Source organism: Equus asinus, chromosome 8 (genome assembly GCF_041296235.1).
Source record: "Equus asinus isolate D_3611 breed Donkey chromosome 8, EquAss-T2T_v2, whole genome shotgun sequence".
NCBI lineage: Eukaryota > Metazoa > Chordata > Mammalia > Perissodactyla > Equidae > Equus > Equus asinus.
Window position 1 is genome coordinate 34,539,012 of NC_091797.1, and position 22,820 is coordinate 34,561,831.

Consider the following 22,820-nt stretch of genomic DNA (forward strand, 5'->3'; position numbering starts at 1 on the left):
CCCCAGTGCTTCATTTTGGTGCCTTCGCAGGGGAGGGGTAGGTCTGGTCGGACATTTGGCATTCTAGAGGCAGAGGCATTTTTGCCTTATTTGATTTTGGTCTTTTAATTAAGGTCTAGGCTGGGGAAATTCAATGGTTGGAGGCTGGGGTTAGGGGATATCTGCATTCCTCCCAGGGCAAGTGACTCTTCTGTCCTGGCAGCTGTCACAAGCTGAGTCACCATCTGCCCAGACAACTAAAAACCCAGCATCCTCCACCTTTTTTCTCAAGCACCCCAGCCCTCTTCCAGAACCCCAGTGTCCCTCTCTGGCTTAAGGCTCTCTCCAGGGACTTAAGTCTGGGGTCCCTCTGGCACCTGGCAGGCCTCCTTTCTGGCACCCAAGCTACAATCCTGCCCTTAGCAGAGTCGATTTCTGTTGGGAGATTCTCTGTGTTGGGTCAGAGAGACCCTCAAGCCTGAGGGCCCACCAGCCCAGAGCTGGGCCCTGGCAGAGAATTCAGAGACATGAGTGTCCAGATTAGGCTTACTGTCTGTAATAGACTTCCAGCTTCCCGCAAAGGGGGTTACCAAAAGCAGCAAATAGCGACTTGTGACCCTGCTATTTGATTCTGGATAGAGTTGAGGTTGGAAGACCTGAGGCAAACTAGGGTGCCTCTCTGGTCAGCAAAGATGCTGATGCCATCCTCCTCTGGTAAGAATGAGATCAGCCAAGGCCACGTGGAGGTGGGCAGTGGTTCTGCTGGCAAAGACATTCGGGCACGGAATGGTTTGGAAGCAGGGCTGGTGTCCTAACATAAGTATAAGACATGGTAGATGCCCGTAAATATTGGGTTTATTTCATTAGAGTCTTGATTTCTTCTGTGTAGTACTGCCTTGTGATAATTCTTATTGAATTATTTAATTTTAATTTTCCTTTATTTGTGTCTTCGGTGGGAACTATGTCTTATACTTCTTTATAATCCTCAACAGAATGTATAATAGGTGCTTACAAATACTTGCTTATTAATTAACAAAATTTCTCCTCATTTTGTCACCATGCAAATAAGTCCAGCATGAACTCAGGCCGGCTCTGATCTAAATCCAGTAATGAGGCACTTTAGGAGCAATAGACAATCAACCTCCACTTCCTCCACCCTCCAGGAAATTCCTGTCCTGCAGCCGCTCCTGCTCGAGACCATCTGTGAGATCACAGCCAGAGCCAAGAACGTCAGTCAGGACTTTCTCCCAACTTATAATCCAATAATTATAACGTCCTTACTTTATAAATATTTTACATTTTATTATAATAAGAACAATAGAAAGAAGGAAGCTGACATCTGTCGACTCCCTTTCCCCTTCTGCACAACCAGGAATAAGGGGAAAAAGGCTTTAATAAGTTGGAGAGAAAATCTAGAAAACATACACAGATGAAATGCCTACATGGAGGAAAAGCAGAATCTGGGGGGAAGGTGTGAGGAAAGAGGATGAGGTAGTGGAGAAGATGGGTGACTCCTACAGGAAAGAGCCGGGACTGGCTTTTGGTGGAAGAGACGGGAAAATAAATACTGAGTGGAGAACACTATCACAGAAGCTCTGGGATGGGAATCAATGGATGAGACCAAACGAAAGTCCCTCCCAGCGTGCCCGCCCACAGCTCAGCAAGCCAAACCAACAGTGCCCTCTGTAGACATTTAGAAAAACGAAGGGATGCGAGAGGAAGAGGGAAGAACCAGCTGGGTGAGAGATATTTATGAACTTTTCTGGAATTTTCCTTTCTCCTGGGAATGGAGAGGGTGAAGAAGGAAATAAATCCTCTTTTCTTCTCAGATCCTATTTTTTTCATTAAAAAAAAGGTAGGGGGCAAGCCCTGGGAACTCAAAGACAAGCCTGTTTACACACAAACTCTAAGTAATAGTAGATGAAAATAATATAGATTAGTCCTAAAACCCAGGCACCCTTTCCTGTCTCCGCCTTCCCATAATCCCAACTCACAGTCAGATCTGGGGTATAGCCTTCTAACCCTGAACTTCCCTCAGCTGTGCTGCGCCTCTCAGAAATCAGGGTCCTGATTGGTCCCCATTCGATATGTCCATGAAACACCTTTTCACTTTCAGACCATCATCTTCTACAGAGAACACTTGCTTGTATTATTCATTCTTTCTTTTCTATCCCCCAAACTCACATCCTTCTTGCTTATCACCTCATCCCTTGACCACTTTCATTAAGAACACAGCAGATGAAGGGTCAATGCAGTTAACTGTCAGTACTTTGCCCTTCCTGGAGTTCGGAAAATAGGAATTGTGAGTCTATTTCCTTATCCAGGAGAGGGGTAAGGCATGGAAGAGCTGGGGTGGGCGCTGTCTGAAAGATCATCGTGGGGAAGGGATCTGGCTCATGCCAAGAGTCTGCTGCTCCATCAGGTAGACTGGATAGGAATTGGGGCCCACATCATTCTCTGGGTCATTGTCCTCAGTGTTCCGGATCAGTGCACGGCGTCTTCGCATCATGTAGGAGACCTGTGATTGGGAGGAGAAAGGAGGAATGAGTACCATCTGCCATGCCCTTTGCTTTCCTCAACACCTCTATTTCAGGCCCTTTGATTCTATTCTCCCTCTTCCTGGACCTTTGGTATGCTCCTTTCCCAAGATTCCATCCAACCTTGATCCTTATTCCAGCCCCAGATCCAACACATTGAGTCCCAGACTTCATCTCTAATTCCCTCCTCTGTCCTATTTTCCTTATCTTCATATCCTCATATCCCTCATATTCTCACATGCCAGACTCCACACCAACACCCAAATTTCCCCTACTTGACATCCTTTTTTCTCAGTCACAGCTTCCTCTCCAGTTCTACTTTTCATGTCCCATAAATCTATTGTCTTTCCCCATCTTTCACCACCACTACCCCTCTATTACCATCCCTCCCACCATGCCTCTTTTCCTAGACTCATTATTGCCTCTAGTTCCGATCTGTAACCTCTCCCCAACTCCCTATCCCATAGGTTCATCTTATGGGGCATCCCTGTCCCTTACCAAGAAGATCAGGCCAAAGAACACCAGGAGGAGAATCACAGCCAATAGGATCACAATAACTATGGCCCATGAAGGGAATGAATCCTTCTCCTCGCTCTCTGCAGTATGGAGACCTCCCTCTGAGCCATCTTTGTTCTGATTTGGTTGGCTCTTATTGGCTGGGGCTTCCGACGTGATGGAACCCAGCTCCAGGCTGGATGTTGTAGCTGTAAAAGAACCAGTGGGCACCTGATGGGTAACCTCAGGTTTTTTTGGATGAGGAGAGGTATTAGTGATAGATTTGTCTCCTGTGACCTCGACTGGAGGTCTTGTAGTCTCTGTGGCTGCTGGGTTTTCTGTAGGCTTTACTGGGGCTTTTATGGTCTCAGTGGCCGATGTGGTCTTTTCTACATGTTTTGTAAGCTTTGCTGGGGCTCCTGTGGTCTTTCTGTGGGCTGCTGTGGTCTCTTGTCTCTGTTCTGTGGGCTTTACTGGGGCACATGTGGTCTTCTTGTGGGCAGCTCTGGTCTCTTGTTGCTGTTCTGTGGGCTTTTCTGAGACTGTTGTGACCTCACTGGCTGCTGTGGTCTCTTGTTGCTGTTCTGTGGGCTTTGCTGGGGCTCTCGTGGTCTTCTCACGGGCTGCTGTGGTCTCTTGTCCATGTTCTGTGGGCTGTGCTGGGGCTCTCATGGTCCTCTCATGGGCCGCTGTGATCTCTTGTCCCTGTTCCGTGGTCTTTGCTGGGGCTCTCGTGGTCTTCTTGTGAACCTCTGTGGTCTCTTGTTGCTGTTCTGTGGGCTTTGCTGGGGTTCTCGTGGTCTTCTCGTGGACCTCTGTGGTTTCTTGTCCCTGTTCTGTGGGCTTTGCTGGGGCTCTTGTGGTCTTCTCATGGGCTGCTGTGGTCTCTTGTCTCTGTTCTGTGGGCTTTGCTGGGGCTCTCGTGGTCTTCTCGTGAAACTCTGTGGTCTCTTGTCTCTGTTCCGTGGGCTTTGCTGGGGTTCTCACGGTCTTCTCGTGGGCCTCTGTGGTTTCTTGTCCCTGTTCTGTGGGCTTTGCTGGGGCTCTCGTGGTCTTCTCATGGGCCAGTGTGGTCTCTTGTCTCTGTTCCGTGGGCTTTGCTGGGGCTCTCGTGGTCCTCTCATGGGCCACTGTGGTCTCTTGTCCCTGTTCTGTGGGCTTTGCTGGGACTCTCGTGGTCTTCTCGTGGACCTCTGTGGTCTCTTGTCTCTTTTCTGTGGGCTTTGCTGGGGCTCTCGTGGTCTTCTCGTGGACCTCTGTGGTCTCTTGTCTCTGTTCTGTGGACTTTCCTGGGGATCTCGTGGTCCTCTCATGGGCCGCTGTGGTCTCTTGTCCCTGTTCTGTGGGCTTTTCTGGGACTCTCGTGGTCTTCTCGTGGACCTCTGTGGTCTCTTGTCTCTTTTCTGTGGGCTTTGCTGGGGCCCTCGTGGTCTTCTCGTGGACCTCTGTGGTCTCTTGTCTCTGTCCTGTGGGCTTTGCTGGGGCTCTCGTGGTCTTCTCATGGGCTGCTGTGGTCTCTTGTCTCTGTTCTGTGGACTTTCCTGGGGATCTCGTGGCCCTCTCATGGGCCGCTGTGGTCTCTTGTCCCTGTTCTGTGGGCTTTTCTGGGACTCTCGTGGTCTTCTCGTGGATGTCTGTGGTCTCTTGTCCCTGTCCTGTGGGCTTTGCTGGGGCTCTCGTGGTCTTCTCATGGGCTGCTGTGGTTTCTTGTCCCTGTTCTGTGGGCTTTGCTGGGGCTCTCGTGGTCTTCTCATGGACCTCTGTGGTCTCTTGTCGCTGTTCTGTGGGCTTTGCTGAGGCTCTTGTGGTCTTCCTGTGAGCCGCCATGGTCTCTTGTCCCTGTTCTGTAGGCTTTTCTGGAGTTTGTGTGGTCTTCTCAGTCGCTGATGTGTCTTTTATGTTTTCTGTAGTCCTTATCAGTTTCTTATCTGAGTCAACTGTAGGTCTGTAATTAGCAGTTGTTGTGTGATCATCAGCTCTTTCTGACCTCCCTGAGATTTGTGTACCCTGGTATGGTGTGCTTGTGGCAGTTGTGGTTTTTTCTGAGGTAGATGTGGGTGTTTTATTCGTCTCTGAATTGAACGAGTTGTGGGAAGGATTTGTGGTCTTGTGTGAGGATGTGCTTTTACTGACTAAAGTAATGATAGTCTTTTCCAAAGTTGTTATGGTTTCAGCTGAGTTTCTTGTTACAATTTGTTTGGTTGTTTTGGACTTACGACAAGTCGTTTTGCTCTTGGGTGCTGGGGTTGGATATTTTGACAATCCTTTATCTGTTTGAGTGGAGTTAAAATCTGCAGAGCGTTTGTTCCGGATAACTGTGTCTTTTCCTTGATTGCTGGGGTTTTGTTCAGAAGTGGGAGGAGCTTCATGATGAGTTGTAGAGCTCCCAGAGTTATCTATAGATTTGTGAATCAGCTTGGAACTGTGTGTGGTATTGCAACAGCGTTTTGGTTGATGGGTTTCTGTAGATTTGGGGAGGTCTGCGGGGCTGTGTCCTGAATGAAGAGCAGTGTGGTCAGAGAGAGTAGTATAAACAGGGCTTGGAGTGGGAGGGAGAATATGATCAGATGTTGGGGATTCACCAGTCTTCTGAAGTTCTTGAACTGTGGTAGCACCTGTGAAGGGAGAGAGGCAAATAAGAATCTTCCTCCATGTTCTCTGCCCACCTCCATCTCTAGGGATACCTTATTACCCCAGATACATCTCCCCAGCCAGTCTCCTCAGAATACTAACGTATCCAAGCCCATTCTCACCTCCCATCTCTGGATCTTTGTTCAGGCTGTGCCTTCAGTCAGAATGCCACCTCACCCCTTCTCCATCTTTACTCTTCAGTTCTCAATTTCAGATCTTTCTAGTTTTATGGCATCTTTCCTGATCCTTCTAAGCAGATAAGCTCTAGCTTCATCTCAGTGCTCAAAACATTCTTTGTTAAGTACTCCATCCTGCTACTTTCAACTTGACATTACAGTTGTTGAGTGCCTGTCAACCTTTACCCCCTGCCTTGCCTATCAAGTCATAAGATTTCAAGAGCAAGTATTGACTGGCGTTTTGCTCCACAAGTGCTCCTCTAGGGTTATATACTTATGGAATGGAGTTTTCTTTCTGTGGCAGAGCTGAAAGGAACAGGAATAAATATCAGAATCTCCATCTTTCCATAATATTCCAGTTCCATCCCAAATGTAACTTTCTGAGAGACTGAGGTAAGACTTCTGGCAGAACTTCCCATAGGGCTTAGTAAGTAGACACAGGTGATGAGTGATAGAAGGGTAAGAAAAGAAATAGAGGATGAGTAGAGGAGCGAGATGGAAAATATTCATTTTGGTGATGAAGTTTGGTCTGGAAGCAGGGAAGTCAATGAGATGACTCAACTCTTATGACCTCACTGGATACCCCTCTTCACCCACCTAAAGCCATCTGGAATAGATGAAGGTGGCCCTCTTGAAAGAAAAAGATATTTCCTCGGAGGTCCCGAGGGGAGGTAATGAGACAGCTAGATTCTGAGAGGGACTGACTATGTTTAAGGATGTGAGGGAAAACACCCTTATCAATGAACATATATGGGCCTTAATTCCTGAAAAAACACGCACTGTGGACAAAGGAGCTGTCACTGACATCCAGCCAGGAGGGTGAGAGATGGGAGAGCAGCAAACAGTGAGAGAGAGTGCGTTGTTACATAACTGAGATTTCCAGCTTCTGTTAGCTCAAGGTGGCAACCAGAACCTGGACTGGTTCCCAATCACGGGAAACCAGAGTCCACCCAACTCCCTGTTGACAAGGAGAGTTGGGGGCTGGGGAGCTCAGCCCTTGAAAGAAACATGGGTGGGACGAGAAGAGGGTGAGGGTAGCAGAGAAGTCCAAGACCCTGAAGGGATTTGAGCCTGGGGAGAGAGAGGAGGGCTGAACTGTAAGGCCCTCACTTCGCTATGCCAGTTCCCTTCTCTGATTCCCTCAGCAGCAATGCCAATAATAGTGTCATTCATTGGGCACCTTCTTTGGGCCAGGCACTCAGCTGATGGCCTCACATATTCTCTTTCTGGATTCTCTTCTAGGATGATTGATCTCACAGCTCCCAACAAGGTGCCTGAGAAGCTGTCAACCTCCGTTTTATAGCTGAGTAACTTGAGTTGTCATGGAGGAATGGTGACTTGCACAGAATTGCACAGCAATGACAAGAGCCAACAATTCTTGAGCATTTACTATGAGACAGGCAGGTCCTACAAATGAGTACTTGTGTTAACTCATTTACTTTTTACAACAATTCTTTGAAGTTGAGAACTATTTGTCATTCTCCCTTTTTTATAGATGAGGAAACAAGGTTCAGAGAGGTTAAGAATCTCCCCAAGGACACCTAGCAAATAAGAGGTTGAGCCAGAATTTTAAAACACATTCTGGGCTCTGGGGTCCAGGCTCTCACTAGTCAAGACCACACTATACAGCCTATAGGTCAGCCCAGTCTCTTGGGGAAGGAAGAACACCGACATTTGTGGAACCCCTGATGGAGGCTGTTCATGTATTTGTTCATTTCATCTTCCCCGTGAACCTGTGAGGCTAGTGTATGGTCTTTGCTATTTTATAGGCAAGGAAAGGAAGTTCGAAGAGATTAAGTAATTGGCAGAGTCAGCCTTCTCACTACACCCCAGATGCTTTTCAACGTGATAAGGGATGAATAAATATCCACAGAGTGACTAAATGAGCAGGCAGCAGCACAGAGTGGCAAAGTCTACTGGCCTGAAAGAATCAGAGGACAGGATTAGATTCCAGGCTCTGTCCCTCACCACCTTTGCATCCTTTCTCAGGTCACTTAAATGCTCTGAGGCCCCATGCCCTCAAACGTAAAGAACAATGACGTCAACTGCACCAGCTTAGTGTGAAGGTCAAAGGACGTATGGAGCATAGAAGACTCTTTAAATTGTTGAGTCCGAATTGTAGTCTTTGAAACAATCTCATACTTTGCCCTGTTCTTCTCCTGGTAGTAAGGGGAGCCTGAGCCCACGGCCCTGCCCTCCTGCCATCTGCAGGCCCAGGTGTTTCTCCTGACCCACCTGTTCGATATGCCTTTGAGGCCTACCTTGACCACCTCTTCAAAATAGCAGCCCCTCCGCATTCCTGGGCTGCTTCCCCTGCTGTGTTTTATCAACCAAGCATGCTTCACTTTCTAAGATACACTTTCGAATATCAATACAGTTTAATTTCCCATGGCAGGGGTTTTTCTTGTTTTACTCATCGCTATGTCTCCAGTCTACCCCAATGTCTGGCCCATAGGAGGTACTTCATAGATATTCATGGAATGACAGCACAAGAGGATATTTTAAGACTGATGAAAACTCTCCAGAAGCCATGCCAACAACCTTTTGTTATGCACATTAAGTAAAAACAAACATATTGTGACCTCCAGTGGTAGAAAGACCAAGGGGTAACTTCTGTTGTTAAGTAAGTGAGCCCCTGAGACGAAAAGATGTTGAAAGAAGGGCTCCAGCCCACCAGGTCTGGGATACCCGTTGTCGTTGAACCACAGGAGCCACACAGTCAGTAGCTAGACTCACAGATAACTAGATCTTAGAATTCCAGATCTACATCACACCACTGCGGAACCATCAATTGTAAAATCTGGAGTTGAGGGCCAGCCTGGTGGCGCAGCGGTTAAGTGTGCGTGTTCTGCTTCTCGGTGGCCTGCGGTTCGCCAGTTCAGATCCCAGGTGTGGACATGGCACCGCTTGGCAAAAGCCATGCTGTGGTAGGCATCCCACATATAAAGTGGAGGAAGATGGGCATGGAGGTTAGTTCAGGGCCAATCTTCATCAGCAAAAAGAGGAGGATTGGCAGTAGTTAGCTCAGGGCTACTCTTCCTCAAAAAAAAAACAAAAACATCTGGAGTCGAAGCTCAAGGGATCCCTTGGTCCTGAGCGCAGCCGTGAGGCAAATCAGTGACTAAACCCCAGGATGAGAAGATCATCTCTTCTCCCCAGTAGATCTAACATTAGTAGCAACTTTATTTCTCTAGGAAGTTTTCACCGTGAGACACTTATTTCACTGACTACAATAATCGCCTGAAAAGAACTTTTTTGGTCACTGAGGTAGAGGCAAAGAGGAAAATCCGGCTTTAGCACCAGACACTGGAGGTGGATGCTCAGCCTGGATAAAAGAATGAAAATAAATCCCACAACAACAAAACTATGTACAATTCCAAAATTCTGTTCAATCTGCTTCATTCACTTGTTGGCAAAGAAGGTAAATCTCCTGCTAAGTGACTTGTGCCCTGGGGTCTCTGTCAGAGCAGCCTCCCCTAAAAGAGTATTTCTGGTGTTTCCTGCTGCCCTTCCCCTCAAAAATGGCTTATTCCATTTACAATAACATGGATAAACGCTTCTTAACATGTCTATACATTATAAGCTCCAGATGTGACCTAAAACACAGACACAGTAAAAAGACTAAAGAGAAATACACTCAAATGGTTGCCTTGGTGACTAGGGAGTATTAGGAGAGACTTTCTTTCTAATATGTTCTATTTTCCAGTTTCTATAATGAACATATATTATTTTTGTCATAGAAATTAAATCAAATAAAATTTATTGTAGGAAATGGCCCTTTTAGATTCTCCGCAGGACCCCAGTTCCACCTGTGCTTCCCTCAGAGAAGATTTAATCGAGATTCTGCACCTAGGGTTCTATGGCTGCGTGAGGCAGACTCTGGGGTTCCAACATCTAGTTATCTGATTTGGGTATTGACTGGTCCTGTAGACAAGTGACAGGAGGTGCCCCAGAACTGTGGGCTAAAGGTCTTCATCCACCGGAGTCGTCACTCCTCCTTCCCTACCCTGGTCTCACTCTCTGCTGGACACACTCATGTGCCCAACCCTGACCCACAGCCTGGTTCCACCCTGACCCCATCCCAACCCCACCCCAGCCTCAAGCCCTCCCCACCTAGCACCCATTTGTCTTCTCTGCAGGGCCTGAGCATCCAGCTGCTCTTGCCCTGCAGCCCCCCACTCCCATCGTGCCCAGTCAGGCTCTAGCACGGCCATCTCCCAGACCACACCCACAGAGCCCAGAGTGTCCTGTTCCAGAATTCTGCTTTCAAGTCTGCCCTGCTCCTGTCCTGTGCCCTAGAGCAAATCTCCTTCAAAAGTGAATGTGTGAAAAAAAATTAAAAAGTCAATGTATGTGGAGTTGCTTCATGACTCATTCTCTTCTGCCCCCTACAGGTGCCTCTTCCTGGGCAGCAGCACAGACAGAAGGTGGTGGAGAGCAGCAGGTGGGACAATCAGCCTGACAGGAAGGGCAAGAGAAGGTGGATGAGACTGGAGACTGGGCGACTGAGGGTGGCTCCGGTGTCTCTGTCCCCAGACCCTCGAGGTGGGGGAAGGGCATCAAGTCAGGGCTCAGACAGAAGGCACTGCTGAGACGTAGAGGAGACAACTGGAAGATTCCTCACACCCTGCCTCTGTGGTCCACCATCTGCCAGGTCCCCACCCCATCCCCTCTGGCCCCAACATGACCCTCAGCTCAGGGAAGGAGGGACTTCCTCTAATATCACCCTCAGTCAAACACCACTGGAAGGAGAAGCTGCTGGCTGCCCTGCCCCAAATACTGCCTGGAGCATCCAGGCTCACGACTTTCCAGCCCTGGTTTGGGATCATCAACGCCATTACCATGGATGACCCTATCCAGTATATAGAGTCTCTCTGAATCCATTTTTGCGTGTCTACTTTGTGAAGACCCTCCTCCCAATGGCCCAGGCCCCCTCCAAACTACCCCTGTGTGTGGCATCTCTGCTCCCTGGGTCCAATCACAGAACTGTTTCTTAACGAACTAATCCAGCAATTTCACTTTATCTCGTAGGGTCTGTTTAGCTTATCAAACTTTTCCATATTCTTCTCACCGAAGCCCTTGGATGTTTCCCAACTGTAGAATGGGGACAAAACTGCCCACACCATATCGAGCTGCACCAAGGAGTAAATAAGTAAACGTGGACGAAGTGTCTAGAACAATGTCCTGCTCACAGTAAAAGCTCAGTAGGCATCAGCTCCCGGTATTGTCCAGGCAGCATCCTTCCCATTCGACAGATCTGTGGGAGTCTAGACTAATTAAAGGGTCAGAGTCAAGACTGGAGCCCAGACAGGAGCCCGGGGCGGCACAGGATGAGTTCTTGCCAGAGAAAGGCATCTAGTGCCGCCTGAAGGCAGCAGGCGCTGTAGGGTGTCGGGATCCTTGCTTGCCTCCATGACTTCAGGCAAGCCCTTTGCCTCTCTGAGCCTCACTCTCCTCATTATAAAATGAGTTATTATTGACCACCTCAGGGGATGTGAGGGGATGAAATGAGAGGAAGCCCCTCAGCACCTGTGAGTCCCTTGCAGGTGCTCAGGGAATGTCAGGTCCCCACCGCTGCCCCCCCCCCCCAGGACCTCCAGCCCCTACTGTATCTTTATGCAACCTAGAAGAAGCCCCAGTCTGGCTGGGAGAAGCCTGGGGAGCCATGTCTTGAGGAGCAGAGCATAGGCTAGATTTCATCCCCTACATGCCCCTTAGCCAGCAAACTTGAGCAGTGAACACCACAGACAATTGTATGGAGCAGCCCCGTACCCACTCCCCTTCCCATTGCAGTCTTCTGCTGTTCATTTCTATGATTGGTCATTCAACCCTATAAATTCTAAGAAACAACTCCTTTCTGTCTTCTATCCCCCTGTGTAATGGTGGCCCTTTCACCTCCAAGGGCATCTTACCTGCCTCCCAAGAAGCTAGAAGGAAGAGGAGGCAACACTGGAGGCCAAAGGTAGAGCGGATGCATTGGGCCAGCTGGGCCATGTCGGAGCTGGGCTGCTGCTTGGGGCTGTGTGGGCTGGGGCCCCCTCACCTTATATAGGACTAGGTTTGACGTCATGGGGGCTGGGGCCCCTCAGGACTAAACCTTAAGCAAATGGAGCCGCCCTACCCCACTGGAGTGGCCTGATAACAGGAGACCGCAGCTGGTGCGTCATGGAGCCAGGTAGGGTGCCGGCAGAAGGGGTGGGATCTGGGATGGGGCCGACTCCCGAACCAGCTCCCGCAGAGGGAGAGGGAACCCAGAGAGGGCGGCCTTCAGGGCTCCTGGGAGGTGGGGAGCAACAGCCAGGTTCTAGAAGACCTGATTTCTGGCAGGACAAGGAGTGGGGGTGACTGGAGGTCAGAGCTCTGGGAGGAGATTCAAATTCTGGTTCTGTCAAGTTTGCCCTCTGGCCTCTCTCACGTCAGCCCAGCTCTCCACACCCCTTACTCACACATGGTCACTCTTTTTGCCCTGGGTGGAGCTGTCCATGAGTATCAGGTGAAAGAGCAAAGAAAGGGGAAAGACCTCACATGGCCCGCTGCTGTGGACAGGTGCTTCCGGACGCCCAGGGATGATACAAGACGTGGACACAGTGGGGGGAGTGACAGACACAAGGCAGATACAGAACCCCAGAATGATCCTCACATACCTCACCAGGGATGCAGACAGGTCCTGGCCACCCAAAGGGTCTGAGGCCGAGACCTTTGGCAGAGACGCTCAGCGTACAGGAGCTCTGCCTTCACTCCGCTTCCCTTCCTGTCCCACCTCAGCCCTGCAGCGTCTCTTCGCCTCCAAACCCCCATCCACCCCTCTACAGAAATGCAGAAATCCAGTTCTAGGATTTCCCGGGAGCCTCCCTCTTCCTCCCTCTTGGTTCCTTGTCTGAAGCAAGCATTAGCTCAGAGAGTGTCAAAATTCATGTACTGAGCCCCCAGGTGACAGTGCCTGGGCTGGAGCAGGGGGAGGACAGACTTGACTACCAGGGGCTCTAAGGAGAGAGAAAGCTGTGGGTCCAGGTGTCTAAGTCACCATCCCATCACTCAATTTGTTCACCGTGGGTCTCTAATGGAAAGTAAGCCCCTGCAGGCGCCGTTTCTGCCTTGACAACTGCTGCATCCCCAGCACCTGGGACAAGGCCTGGCACACAGCCAACAATGAATAAGCGTTTACTCAGCTGAATGGAGTGGATGCCAAGGCTGGCTACTGCCCATCTGGGGGACGTGGAGCAGGCAGAGGGAGTGGAGAGGGTCAGGACCTAGAGGGCAAGATGCCAGGGCCTCAGGCAGCGAGGCTCATAGGAGGACTAGAGGGCCGAACACGAATTACTCGTCCCTAGGCAGGGCTGAAATGGGTGGGACGAAAAGAGGCCAACTGCTCATTAATGTGATTAATAGGAGATTAATAAGGCTCCGTGGAGTCAGGCCAAAGATTGACTACTCAGAAGTGGACAGCCTGCCTCCCAGGCAATGCATCCTGCAGGATAGGGAAACTGAGGCAGAGCCAAGCCCTCCTCTGCAACTCCATCTGAACTCATCAGTGACTGACAGCCCCCTATTCCACTAGTCCGATACCCCACCCCTTCCTCCAGGGAGCCAGGCCTCTAGGAGAGTGGTTCTCAACAAGAAGAGGTAATTTTGCCCCCCAGGGTCTGACAATGTCTGGAGACATTCTTGTCACAACTTGCAGGGGGTTGTTACTAGCATCTGGTGGAGAGATGCTGCTAAACATCCTATAATACACAGGACAGCCCCCACAAGAACTCACTCTCCAGCCCAATGTGTCAGTAGTGCTGAGGCTGGGGATCTCTGCTTTAATTGTGTAAATAAACATCCCCCCTTCTCTTCGAGCCACAACTTCCCCCAGAGGACATGGGCATCTGGGGTGGGGGAACCTGGAGGTAGGTGGAGCTCAAGTTGACTTCTTAGTGTAAGCAGAGGTTGTTCTCTCTGAGCCAGAGGCTGAGGGGCAGGTCACAAAACAACCCTATGAGCTACTGAAGTTTTAGCATTTCTGTGTACCTTGTTATAACCTATGAAGTTAGCAATGTCAGCCTCATTTAACAGATGAGAATAAACAACCTCGAATCAGGGAAGTGACTTGCCCAAGGTCACACACCTGGTAAGCAGCGGAGCCCAGACTTGGCCTGCACCTGCCCGACAGCAAAGCCCACAGACCTGGGCACATACACAGCGGCTGGGAGATCAGCGGAGGGAGTGCTGTTTTATTTAGCAAGAATTGTGTCCACCACCACCCAGAGGGCATCACAGAGCAGGTAAGAGAATCGGGGGTCTAGGGAGGATCAGGAGTCAGTCCAAGGGGACTCTGTATGGAAGGAGACGTGTAGGGGGAAAGTCCTGGGAGGTCCAAGCAAAGTGTCCTCAGCTAAGGAGCTTCTCTGATAGGGAAGAGGATGGGAAGAAAGGGTGAGGGCGAAGATACCAACTGCCCAGGCCCAGACTCCGTGAAGACCCCTAGACATCATCTAGCCCTGGTCCTTCCTCTTACTGATGAGAAACTGCAGCAGAGAAATCAGGTGCCAGACGGCAGGCTGGCGGCAGAACCAGGACTGGAATCTCAGCCTTCTGCTTGGTGACTGACAGTGGACTTCCTTTTACACTGTTGATGGAGAAGAGCTGGGGAGCCAGTGGTCCCAGGAACCCACCTGCAGGAAATAGCCCCAGCTAGTGTGAACGGGAAGGCTGAGCCTTGAATCAGGAGTCTGTTTAGGAGGGGAAGAGGGCAGGCCAAAGGCAGAGGGGCATTCGGGGATCCTGGCCCCGCCCCTTCACTTGATGGAGTAGCGCTGACCGGGGACCTCGCGGTGGCAGCTATAAGGGGTCACAGAGCCACAGCCACATCCCACACTCATCTCCTTCCGGAAATGGCAGGCCTGTGGGATGAGGGACGGATAGGATGGGTTAACTGAGGCCCCAGGAACCGGCTGCCCAGCCCTCAGCTCTCCCCATGAACAGCTGCGTCCCCTCAACAGCTCAGGGTCTCAGTGCTCCTCTTCCAGCAAAAGCAACAATAATAATGAACCAGACTAACTTACTGAGCACCCACCAAGTGCCAAGCACCTAAGTGCTTTATGTGCATGAGCTCATTTCATCCTCCAACAGCCCTCTGAGATGGACGCCATAATTCTCATTTATCCAGGACTCAATTACCTCATCTGTAGAGTGAGGGGTAATAATATTACTACATCACGGGATTGCTCTGAACTAAGATATGTACAGCACTTGGCACATAATGAGTGCTATTTAAGTACTAGTTATTGTTGTTGTTATTATTATTATTGTTTTATTATTATTATTAAGGAATCTGCAGCATAGAGAGGCTAAATAAATTTCACAAGGTCACACAGCTATAATGGCAGAGCCAGGACTCAAAACACAGGTTAACATGGCTCCACAGAGCTGGTGTTTCATTGCCTACTGAATTCAGTGCCTCTATGGGCTGGGCAGCCTCCAGCGCATGCCCAGTGTCTCTTTCAGTAGCCCCAAGCCCCTGCCTGGTCAATGTTTCCTCTCAGCCACCCAGACCGGGGTTCCTTTTTTTCCCTCATCCCTCCCTAAGTGTGGCAAGCTGTCATCCTTCCCCCTGAAGCCCCTGTTCTTCTCAGAGTCCTGGGGCAGCCGAGTCCCAGTCCCGCTGGCCTTGGGGACCCACACATTTGGACCACAGTTTCACTCACCTTCTTGATACCGTACAGTAGACCAACAATCGCTGCCGCCACAGTGAGGGTGATCAGCACGATGGCCCAATCCGGGACAGAGCCCTTCTCCTGAGGCTTCGGGCCTGAGGAGCAGAGAGGGACAGTGACTGAGGCAGGTAGGACCTCCACCCCCAACTCCTCACTGCCCTCCGTGACTTTCCATCTTTCCTTCTGTGACTCTGATGTCCACGTGACTCTAAGACCCCGTTTCTCTGTGGAATTCTTTCCTATCATCTTGGGATAAGAATCTCAATGGAGGAGGTTGAAGGGCCCTTAGGGCTTCGATCTAAACCCCAGTCATCTCTTCCTCAACACCTGCGGACATGTCTGTCGGTCTCTGACTCCTCACTGACATCCACATCTCTCCATCTTTCTGAACCCTCCTCCATATCTAAGGCTCCACTGTCCACATCGCTCAATCGGTGATGTCTCTTCACTGTGAGGGTCCCCATGGGGGCCTCTCTCCTTCTGAACCCCAGTCTTCCCCACCACTCCTGACAGATGCTGACTCTGGTCACTAACAGGAGCCAGAGGCATTGTCCTGTCCTTCCTCCACTCATTTCTTGCCCTTGGACAGCCTATGGGGAGGCTAGGATTGAAGGGGAGGGGAGTAGGGAGACAGAAGGAGGGAGGAGGATGGCAGCTCTGGCAGGGATGCTTCTTGCCCTGGAAAGATAGATTCAGCCATGAGGAAGGAAGTTGAAAACCTTTCAAGGAAGCAATCAGGTAACAGACATCTGGGTATTGGTCTGATCAGAGGCTTGAGGGGGCACTGAAATGACTTTAAGAATTGGAGACATCCTCAGACATACTCAAAACACAGTTAGAAGCAGGCACTAAGGCCTGTCCCTGTTCTCCACTCCAGGAGCCAGGGCGGCTGCAGGGGAATAAGAAAGAATGGGCCCAACCAACATTTTCCTGGTAGAAGACCCAATGCGAATAAGAGCGCCTTACTGCTCGGGACACTGAGCCCAGGGGACATGGTGGCCGCTCCAGCCGTTGTGGGAGTGGAACCTCCTGAGACAGCCCCACTCAATGTGGAAGTCCCAGGCACAGCTGGAGCAGCTCCAGGGGCTGTCGTGGGGGAGACAGATCCTAGAAAGGCAGCGGGGGAAAATGACCGGAAGAGACCCAAGCAAGAGCAGAAGCAGAAATTGCATCTAATGCACCCTCAGTCAAAATCCTAGCAAGCTTTTGGTCGAAATTGATGAACTGATTCTATGGAAGTGAAAGGACTGAGAATAGCCAAGACATTCTCAAAAGAAAAACAAAAGCGAAAGACATACTACCATATCTTGAGAAGTGCTACAAAGCTGCGGTCATTGAACACTGTGGCACTGGAATAAGAACAGACAAACAGAGGAACAGAACAGAGTCCAGAAATAGACCCACACGTATGTGGGCACTTGACCTTCGATAAAGGTACTCACACGATTCACCGGTGGGGAGAGAGGGAGGGTCTTTGACATAAATGGTTCTGGGGCAGTTGGTAATCCATAAGGGAAAAAAAATTAACCGTGACCTCTACCTCACTCCATACACAGAGATTAATCTGAGATAGAGCACAGGCTTAAACTTGAAAGCTAAAATAAGACAGCTTCTGAAAGGAAATGTAGGAGAATATTTTCATGACCTTGAGGTAGGCAAAAAAAAAAAAGCCTGAGGCAGGATACAGAAGACACCAACCACAAGAGAAAAGGTTGATAAATTGAAAGCAAAGAAGGGGGTCCTTGTACAGCCACCAAGGCCAGGGCCCTGGTCCAGGAGGTTCTGGGGCACTGCTGAGTACCTGCGGTGGAGCACAGGAAGGACCCCCGCCCCAGAGCTACAGCTAAAGAGTTCTTCAGAGATGGGTTGAGCAACAGAAGTGTTACCTGGCAATGTTGAGACTGTTCCTGAAGTGCTCCCAGAAATGGTCGGAGCCAAAGTCTGAGGACTACCCGAAAAACCCCCAGAGGCTGAAGAAACTGTTGAGAAACTCGCAGAGACAGTGGGGAGACCCACAGAGGTGCTGGGGAGACCCGCAGAGGTGGTGGGGAGACCCGCAGACGCGGTGGGGAGACTCCCTGAGATGGTGGGGAGACTCCCTGAGGCGGTGGGGAGACTCCCTGAGACGGTGGGGAGACCCGCAGAGGCGGTGGGGAGACTCCCTGAGATGGTGGGGAGACCCACAGAGGCGGTGGGGAGACTCCCTGAGACAGTGGGGAGACCAGCAGAGGCGGTGGGGAGACTCCCTGAGATGGTGGGGAGACCCACAGAGGCGGTGGGGAGACTCCCTGAGACAGTGGGGAGACCAGCAGAGGCGGTGGGGAGACTCCCTGAGATGGTGGGGAGACTCCCTGAGGCAGTGGGGAGACTCCCTGAGATGGTGGGGAGACTCCCTGAGGCGGTGGGGAGACCCGCAGAGGCGGTGGGGAGACTCCCTGAGACGGTGGGGAGACCCGCAGAGGCGGTGGGGAGACTCCCTGAGACGGTGGGGAGACCAGCAGATACTGGATTAGAGATCCCCGATGGGGTCAGCTGAGCTGTTGGAAAAAAAGGAAAAATTATATGATGGGGTTAGAAGAGTTGGCTATCCTGGGCCCAGAGTCCACACGTCACCCCAACACTCCATGTTGGAGCCCCGGTTCTCAACAAGTCCCGCCAAGGCCTGCAGGCTCAGGAGCAGCACCAGTGCAGCGTCCATGGTGCCAGCTGTGTGTCTTTCCAGGCCCTTCTCCCTGGCTCTTTAAAGGCTCCCAGACCAATTACAAGTCTTGGGAGAGCCAGGTGTGCCAGGGCCTCCATCACCAGGATCTCCATCCCCAGGGAGAGGTCACCAAGCTGTCCCCAGAGGATTAACCTGTCCCAGCCTGATCCCAGGAAGCACTGGGCCAGGGGAAAAGTGAGTAAGAGCCTAAGGACTCCCCTACCTGGCCCCCGGGCTCTTCCCAGACTGGGACCTGTCCCTCAGGCCCAAGGCAGGCCCCAGCCCAGACCCTCCTGGGAGAGGGGACACCCAGGTGCCCTATCCCAAGGTCCTCCTCTTGCTCCTAGAAATACCACTGGGGGTGAGGATATATGGGTCCCTGGGGGAAGCAGGATTTGGGAGCTGGGTGGGAGTAGAGAACGTCATGGCCTGGGAACTGCAGCTGACCCTTAGGACACCCCAGGGCAGGTTAAGCAGATGAACACCTGAGCCATTACTCATCTAGACTGGCAGCAGCCCACGGAGTTTTCCATTCCTTTGGTGGAGAAGGGGCGAGGGGAGACGAGGGACACCAGAGAAGACGCAGTGTGTGCAGCGACAGTGCAACGTGGAGGCAGACTGTCCTGAATCCACTGCACTGGGATCCACCAGTTCCGAGCTGTGCACACTCGGACAAGTCACATGACCTATCTAAGTCTTAGTTTCTTCACCCCTAAAACTGAGTAGTCTAGTACCTAGTCTAGTACCTAGTTCAAAGGGTTGTCACAACATTAAAGGAAACAATGTTTCTAATGTGCCTAGCACACCACAGCGTCAGCTATGATTACATGGAAAGAGTACGGGCCACCGGCTGGGAAAGACACAGGGGCACTCCTACCCTCAAGACTCAGATGCCCCAAAGCATCTCTCTGTGTTCCCGCCTTCTTCCCCCTGCTCACACCTCCTGTATCTGCTGATCTTTTCATCCATTTATTCTTCCCTCCCTGGGCTTCTTGCTCCCAGTGCAAGTCTTAGTCCCTGGATGTCTCACTTTATTTACCGTGTAGACCGTGTGTCTCTCTCCATCTCTCCAATTTCCTCACCTTGCTTCTGGCTTCTCTCCTGACTCTGCCCAGTGCTCTCTCTGCCTCCATCCCTCTGTGCTGGGCCCACTGGTTTTCTGGGAAGAGGGGAAACGATGCTAAGGGAGGCAGATAGGAAGATGAAGTGTGTGTGCCTTTGTGTGTTCCAGGGGGTTACGTGACTGGTGTGTCAATCTGTTGAGTTGACCGCTGTGTCTGGCATTATGAGGGATGGGATCTCATCTCTCTGCTGCTGATTTGCCATGTGACCTTAGTAGGTCATTTACCCTCTCTGGGCCTTAGCTTCCTAGTTTCTAAAGAAAAATGGTAAACTAGATGGGCTCCAGACTCCCTCCACATGTCTGTCCTCGGATTTGCCACTCTGAGTGCCTATGTGTGAGGGTGTTGCTGGGAGTATGAGGCGTCCCTTTTGCACGAGTGCCCCGGGTGGGAGGGGGGAGGATGTCTGATGGAACTCATGTCTCCACCTGAGTATCCAGGATATTTTAGAGCAACTAAAACAAAACATTCAAAGATGAAAGTTCCCCATTACCCACATTTCTCACCCCAAAAGTCACTGTGACGGGGGGAGCAAGACACCTGGGTCTGGGAAAAAACTTGGCATAATCCACCCCTCCCTTTTGGGCCCACATTCCTGAGCCCTTCAGTGGCATGAATGATGAAAATTAACTGCAGTTAATAATTAATCCCTAAAGAGCAATGAGAGGTTCAGGCCTGGGTGGGGCCCAGACACCTGCAGGAGGGACACCTCCCTGGTCCCCACTCCCCTCTCAACCTCCCTCTCTGTGGGACCAGGCACCCACTCCCTCAAGCCTTGAATCATGGGGGAGCGGGAGGGCACAGGACTGAGAAAAGGGGACCACCCTCTATTCTCCCCTACAGCCCAGTGAAGGCCTCTCCTGGGTCCTCAAAGCCATGTTGGGAGAACTGGAAAATCCAGTTCCTGCTTCCCCCTCCCCATTCCCCCCAAACGTCTGTACTAAGGATTGAGTAGGGTATAGAAAGGCAGGCCTGGTCAGGAGAGGCCAGCCGGGGCTTCAGGCATCTCTTCCGTCCATCGGAGAAGCGAGGTGGCCACAATGGGGGCCGGACTGCCCCTCTTCCTCCTGCTGACCTTCCTCGGCAGCTCACATGGAGCAGGTGAGGGCTGACGGCTGGACAACGGGTCCCCAAGGAAAGAAGAGGCCAAGAAGGGGAGAGAGAGAGAGAGACGGAGGCACCCCAGTCCTGAGCGCCCGAGGGTTCGGGGCTGAACGGCCACCTGGAGAGGGTCTGAAATGGCATTGCCGGGGAAGAGGAACTTCGAGGGAGAGGGGTAGGAGGGGGTGCCCGCATCTCTGAGGGAATCTGGCCCTGACGGCTGGGTCCTAAGCTGTGCTTTTGGATCCTTAGGGCCAGGAATGACTTTGCAACTGAAGCTGAAGGACTCCTTTCTGGCAAATGTCTCCTATGATTCCAGCTTCCTGGAATTTCTCGAAAAGGTAGTTTTTCGGGAGGGGAAAGGATGGGGCTGTGTGGAGTGTGTCTGAATCAGTGTGGGCCTCCCTGCTGGGGGCTGGCTGTCTCCGGGGTGGGAGTGAGAGCCATCTTACACCTTGCCCTCCAACCCCTTGTCTCCCCCAGCTCTGCCTCCTCTTCCATCTCCCATCCGGGACCAACGTCACTCTCCATCGTGCAGGATGCCCACACCACGTCATCTGCAGAGTCTGAGAGCAATGGAAGCCTGTGCCCCTCTTGGCCCCGGGCATTTGGCCCCTGGAGTGCTGGGGGATGTGCTGGCCCTGTCTTCCAGCAGACCCTCACCCTGCTGAGTGGCATTAAATACGCTAAATCCAATGATTTGAGGCTGTGGGCTCATGAGCATAGGGCCGGCAACTGGACGCCCTGGTCTCTGATTCTCCCCCTTGTTAAGCAGAGGGGTTCCGGGATGGACACTCTCTCCCTCAACACCAGTGACAAAAGCCTAGAAAGAATCTAGGGAATTAACTGTTAAGGGATACACGCACCCCGCACACATATATGCATGAACATGAACACACACTTCAAGTGAGATCTTCAGAACCCCTGGGAATAAAGGAAAGAAACAAGTATTGAATTCCTACTTTGTTCCAGACGTGATGCCTTCTCATCTCCATGCTTGCGGCAATCTTGAATGTAGCAGGATAGGTATCAGTACCCAATCTTACAGATGACGAAATTGAGGCTTCGAGAGGGTAAGTCCCTCACCTGAGTCCATTAGCAGTGGAGAGGTCAACCCCAGACAAATGCTGGCTTAAATGAGACTTTCATTTCATCTCCCTTTGCTTAAGCTTTGGGGCTGGGGGTTCAGGAACCCCAGACAGGGATGTGGACAGAACACTCGAGGACATGGGCCTCTGACCCAGGGATCCCCACAGGTCAGTCAGGGCAGGAGGTGGGTGGGAGGCAGCTCAGGTGAGAGATGAGGGATGAGGGGTTCAGCTTGTGAGCGGGTGGTGGGCCTGGCATAAGTCGGTGGTGGGGAGGAGAAGAGGGCGCCAGAGAGCTTGTCCTGCTAACCACGAGAACGTGTAGTCACGCAGGCCCACGTGCGAGTCCTAGGTAAGTTCCTTATCCTCTCAGAGCTTCCACTTCTTCACCTGCAAAATGGGGGTAATGATAGTACCAGCTCATAGGATTATTGTGAAGATGACATGGATAAGCTACCTGAGGCACATGCCACAGTCTGTCAGATAAGTGGGCCTGGGATTATTAGGGTGGAAACCCGGTCCCAACACCTAAGTCCTAGTCTCCTCGAGGGTCCGGGGTCCTCCTGCTCCTGATTTTCTTGATGCGGGCACTCATCTGACTCCCCACTCAAAATTGTCTTGACTTCTTACCCGCTCTCTCAAAAGGCCAGCACGCAGCCCAGACATGCCCATTTGGAAGTATTTATATGATTGCTTCCTGTTCTCCACAGTACCCGTCCCCGCCTATTATACCCCCACACCCCCCATCACCACCATGTGAAATTAGAAACAGACTACTTTGGAGGGAGGTGAAGACAACAGTTTGGCATGGAGCATCCCTGAAGATGAGGGGAGCACAGGTATGGGAGAGTGAAAAGAAAAACTTACAGAATTCCTCTAGTTTCCTTTACAACCATCCTGGGACAATTAGCCCAAAGGAGAGGTAGTAGGGGGGCCCAAGGGGCCCCAGTATTTCATGGCTTGCCCCTAGCCTGCACCAACGGGCAGGTGACAGCTCTCTGCCTCCACATCAGCCTCCTTGCCATTCTTCGAGCACTCCAGGTATGCTCCCATCTTACCTTTGCTCTGGCTCTTCCCTCCACCTGGAAACTTCCCCCAGACATCCGCTTGGTAACTGCTGCACCTCCTGCAAGTCTTTGCTTAAATCTCACCTTTACAAGAAGCTCTGCCCTGAACCCCTATTCAGCTACCACCTGCCCCCCAACATGTACACCTGGGTCCCCCCACTTTGTCCTACCCTTTTCTCCCCATAGCATTTATGACATAGTTTTACTTATTGACATGTTACTTCTG

At 51.2% G+C, this 22,820-nt stretch overlaps 3 protein-coding genes across 5 annotated transcripts; 1 reads left to right on the forward strand and 2 right to left on the reverse strand.

Moving 5' to 3' along the window:
* Nucleotides 1-1,234: 1,234 nt before the first annotated feature.
* Nucleotides 1,235-11,812, reverse strand: MUCL3 (mucin like 3). The gene is made up of 3 exons (XM_070516762.1): nucleotides 11,731-11,812; nucleotides 3,015-5,695; nucleotides 1,235-2,497 (listed from the first exon to the last, which is right to left on the reverse strand). The coding sequence occupies exons 1-3, from the start codon at nucleotides 11,810-11,812 to the stop codon at nucleotides 2,351-2,353; spliced, it is 2,910 nt and encodes a 969-aa protein (XP_070372863.1). The 3' UTR covers nucleotides 1,235-2,350.
* Nucleotides 11,813-14,017: 2,205 nt separating this feature from the next.
* LOC123287561 (autotransporter adhesin BpaC) lies at nucleotides 14,018-21,539 on the reverse strand. Of its 3 annotated transcripts, XM_044775030.2 has the most exons (4): nucleotides 19,257-19,493; nucleotides 17,403-18,053; nucleotides 15,508-15,611; nucleotides 14,018-14,703 (listed from the first exon to the last, which is right to left on the reverse strand). In XM_044775030.2, the coding sequence occupies exons 1-4, from the start codon at nucleotides 19,348-19,350 to the stop codon at nucleotides 14,599-14,601; spliced, it is 954 nt and encodes a 317-aa protein (XP_044630965.1). In that variant the 5' UTR covers nucleotides 19,351-19,493; the 3' UTR covers nucleotides 14,018-14,598. The 3 variants fall into 3 exon arrangements, with proteins under 3 accessions (XP_044630965.1, XP_070371450.1, XP_070371449.1); XM_070515349.1 differs by lacking the exons at nucleotides 14,018-14,703; nucleotides 15,508-15,611 and adding an exon at nucleotides 21,402-21,539 and having other exon boundaries at nucleotides 17,019-18,053; nucleotides 19,257-19,376; XM_070515348.1 differs by lacking the exons at nucleotides 14,018-14,703; nucleotides 15,508-15,611 and having other exon boundaries at nucleotides 17,019-18,053.
* On the forward strand, nucleotides 20,254-21,387 carry SFTA2 (surfactant associated 2). Its single transcript, XM_014832300.3, has 3 exons — nucleotides 20,254-20,439; nucleotides 20,692-20,780; nucleotides 20,923-21,387. The coding sequence occupies exons 1-3, from the start codon at nucleotides 20,379-20,381 to the stop codon at nucleotides 21,007-21,009; spliced, it is 237 nt and encodes a 78-aa protein (XP_014687786.3). The 5' UTR covers nucleotides 20,254-20,378; the 3' UTR covers nucleotides 21,010-21,387.
* Nucleotides 21,540-22,820: the final 1,281 nt, after the last annotated feature.